The sequence below is a fragment of the Colletotrichum lupini genome, chromosome 3, assembly GCF_023278565.1.
Source record: "Colletotrichum lupini chromosome 3, complete sequence".
Classification (NCBI taxonomy): Eukaryota; Fungi; Ascomycota; class Sordariomycetes; order Glomerellales; family Glomerellaceae; genus Colletotrichum; species Colletotrichum lupini.
Genome location: NC_064676.1, coordinates 248,105 through 251,232, shown reverse-complemented (window position 1 = coordinate 251,232; position 3,128 = coordinate 248,105). Strand labels below are relative to the sequence as shown.

The following is a 3,128-nucleotide window of genomic DNA, read 5'->3' as shown; positions in this document are numbered from 1 at the left end:
GTACTATAAAGGGGTCGAGGAATATATTAAAATTTAGAGCGTTTAAATTAACGTATTTCTAAACCCCAATGTCCTTATTTATAGTATAAAATATATTAAACTATTTAATTTAACTATCGTAACTAGTTAATTTAGTTTAAGCTAAAGTAAGTATAAATAAGTTAATTATTTTAAAAAGATCGTAAAAATCGTATTAATAAGTACGTTATTATAATATAAGGTCTTGACTAAGAACTAAGCTTATAATTATTATAAGTTATAGTACGTAGTAATAGGTATATAAAGTATAATAAAAATAGCTTAATTATTAAAGTAGAAATAGATAAAAAAAAAAGGTCTATATATACGATATTTAAAATAGATACGTGATTTAATACGTAACGGGCACTTTATAAGGTGCGATTACTATCCCTGTTACGTGATAGATGTCGGCGAAGACCTCATTGCCGATGATAATGAGTATGCTCTCGGACTGGGCATAATATTAGAATCGACTTCAATCGCTCGAGACGGCTAAGGATGATTATTACTTGAGCGGAAGCCCCCTGGGAGAGGTGGAAATGCCGTGTCCAGATACTACTTATAGGATGCAGAATCTGTAGCCTGATGTATCTTTTTGAAACTGGCCGAGAATGTGCGAAGGCGCGCGGGGCGAACCACAACAAAATGCAACTTCATGCATCAGAAGGCAGCCAGGCAACCCGCCAAGCCACCCCCAACCAATGTGCGCATTCACATTCTGCAGGCTATCACTTGCCGCTCAAAGACATGCCAGGGGGTGCAGGGTAAGAGTTGGCACATCGAGTCGATCCCGGCAATGCCTCGACAATGTATCATTAGTGCCAGTGGAAAGAATGCCTCGCCGGACTCCCATGCGCTGATAAAAGTGACCAGGCTCCGGGGATTTCGGGGCCTGATACGTGTGTCATGTTATCAGTACCTCCCACCCATTGAGCGGCCATCCAGGACTCGGCAACCTCACTGTTCAGGCCCTTTTGCCTCTTGTTCGTCATTTGCCGCATACAAGCACGCGTAGGCCAAAACATTGAGTCAGAGTCACCTGTCTGGAACACATGCTCCAACTACCTTAGCCATCGGTGCCTATCGCACCTACCAGTCATAGCGGGTAGTGCCCAATCATTCCTGATCCCTCGACGAAAGCCTGCCAGGATGTCTCATTTCGACGATGGACGAGTAAGTCGACAGCAAATATATCTATCACTATCTCTTACAAAGACTCTGAAACTAATGTAACGATCAAAGGAGTTTCTCAATGCCTTCACTCCTGAGAGGAGCTTGGAATTCTACCCCGAAGGCCGTCGTCCTCCAAATGTCGTCCGCGAACAATCAGATGTTTCGATTACGACAAAGTCTAATAATTACAACTACGGTATAGACCTAGTCGAAGAAAACAACACTGCACTACTCTATTCACAGCCAGATACTATGTTCCCTGGCTTTGTGGGCGGCGCATTTGAGCCACACGGCGAGCCGAGCAATACCGAAGCAGATCTACAGCTAGAGAACGAAATCGGAATGGGGGCGGCAGAAGCCATGTGCGAACAGATTCACGAAGCGATGCAGTCCACCGGGCCTACACACTCGAGACCATGGCTTCCCTCTGGTGACTTGCACGCTATCAGCCACCGGAACCGTGTCAGTGCCGTACTTCGACAACACTTCTCCGAGCCAACGCTGGGTCGCCTTACTGATTACGTCTGCGGCACTGAAACGGGCGCACACAAGGGAGGTGACACAAGTCAAAGGATCTTCGTCATCCTGGTTCTGATCCGCAGAATTGAAACGTTACCGGCGCTCATGAAGGATGGTTTACGCGATCGTGACCTACCTTTTGAGTGGCTCAACCCTGTATCCCGGGATCAACTCATTAGTCCAAAGTCTCAATTTGCGAACAAGGCTCTTTCTTGCTTCGAAAGAAGAGGAAAAGGATTACTGAGAGAGTTCTATGAAAATCATTGGAAGATACTTGCTCCTATTATTGATCGCGATAAAAACGGAGAAGTGACGACGTTTCACTTGGCTGAAGAGGTCATCATGCCCTGGACTTTCATTGGGGATGAGAGAAAGGAGGGAAGTTTCTCTATGGTCCGCAAAGTTGAGATACATCAAGATCATCATTCTTTTGTGAGTATTGCCCTCAACCTACCTCATATCTGGAGCCCTCGCAATTATTTCAGACTTTACTAACCTGGGTGAATTGCAGCACAATCACAAAGCATTCGCCCTGAAAACCCTGCTTCAAACAGACCCTGACCAAGCAGAGGATGAATTCGAGCAAGAGCTCAAGGCCTTTACCAAAATGGAACCGGGAGACCACATTCTTGATCTTTGCGCTACTTTCAAGATTGGAGACAAGTACTCCTTCTTGTTTCCCTAGGCAGAGGGGGGCAACTTAAAGCACTTTTAGAACAAGTGCCCTACACAGGTGCAAAAGGGCGCCCGCTAGCCTAACTATCGGATTAGAAGTCTAATTTAACCGCGGTATATAGCCGACTGCGCAGGGGCTAATTAGGGGGCCCTATTTAGGATTATTATAACTAGCCTAACCTATAATTAGAACCTCCTTTTTATACCTACTACGTAAATATTTATATAGTTTAATTAATCTCTTTGTTAATTATAATTCGAACTAAATACTTTATAATAGGGATATTAATACTTATTAATAATTAAATTTCATTATTATAAATCGGTAAGGTATCTCGCTATATAAAAGAGATAACCTCTTAATACTATATAAAATAAGAGATTCTTACTAATTAATTTTATAAAAATAGATAAAAAGGGGTAATTTTTAAATACTATATAGAATTAAGTAATTATAGCTTTTTACTATTTACGAGAGGTTAATATTTATTATATTAACTTATATTAATTAATAAAATCGCTCAAGTAATTAGCTTTTTATTATTATTTTAAATAGCTTTTTTATTAAATAACTTTTTTATAACTAGCTTATAATTAAAACTTAACTAGTTAAATTAATAAAAAAAATACTTATAAAATAACTACTTATTTAATTAATTAGTATAATAAACGAGCTTATTAATATAATATAAAAAAGTACTACGTAATTAAAAAAAAGGATTTTTAAATATAAATATTCT

The 3,128-nt window shown here is 40.0% G+C and overlaps 1 protein-coding gene across 1 annotated transcript; it reads left to right on the top strand.

The window, feature by feature from the left end:
* Nucleotides 1-1,170: 1,170 nt before the first annotated feature.
* CLUP02_04797 (uncharacterized protein) lies at nucleotides 1,171-2,398 on the top strand (the record flags this gene model as incomplete). The annotated part of the gene is made up of 3 exons (XM_049283808.1): nucleotides 1,171-1,194; nucleotides 1,264-2,145; nucleotides 2,225-2,398. 3 exons carry the CDS (start codon nucleotides 1,171-1,173, stop codon nucleotides 2,396-2,398), a joined length of 1,080 nt encoding a protein of 359 aa, XP_049140951.1.
* Nucleotides 2,399-3,128: the final 730 nt, after the last annotated feature.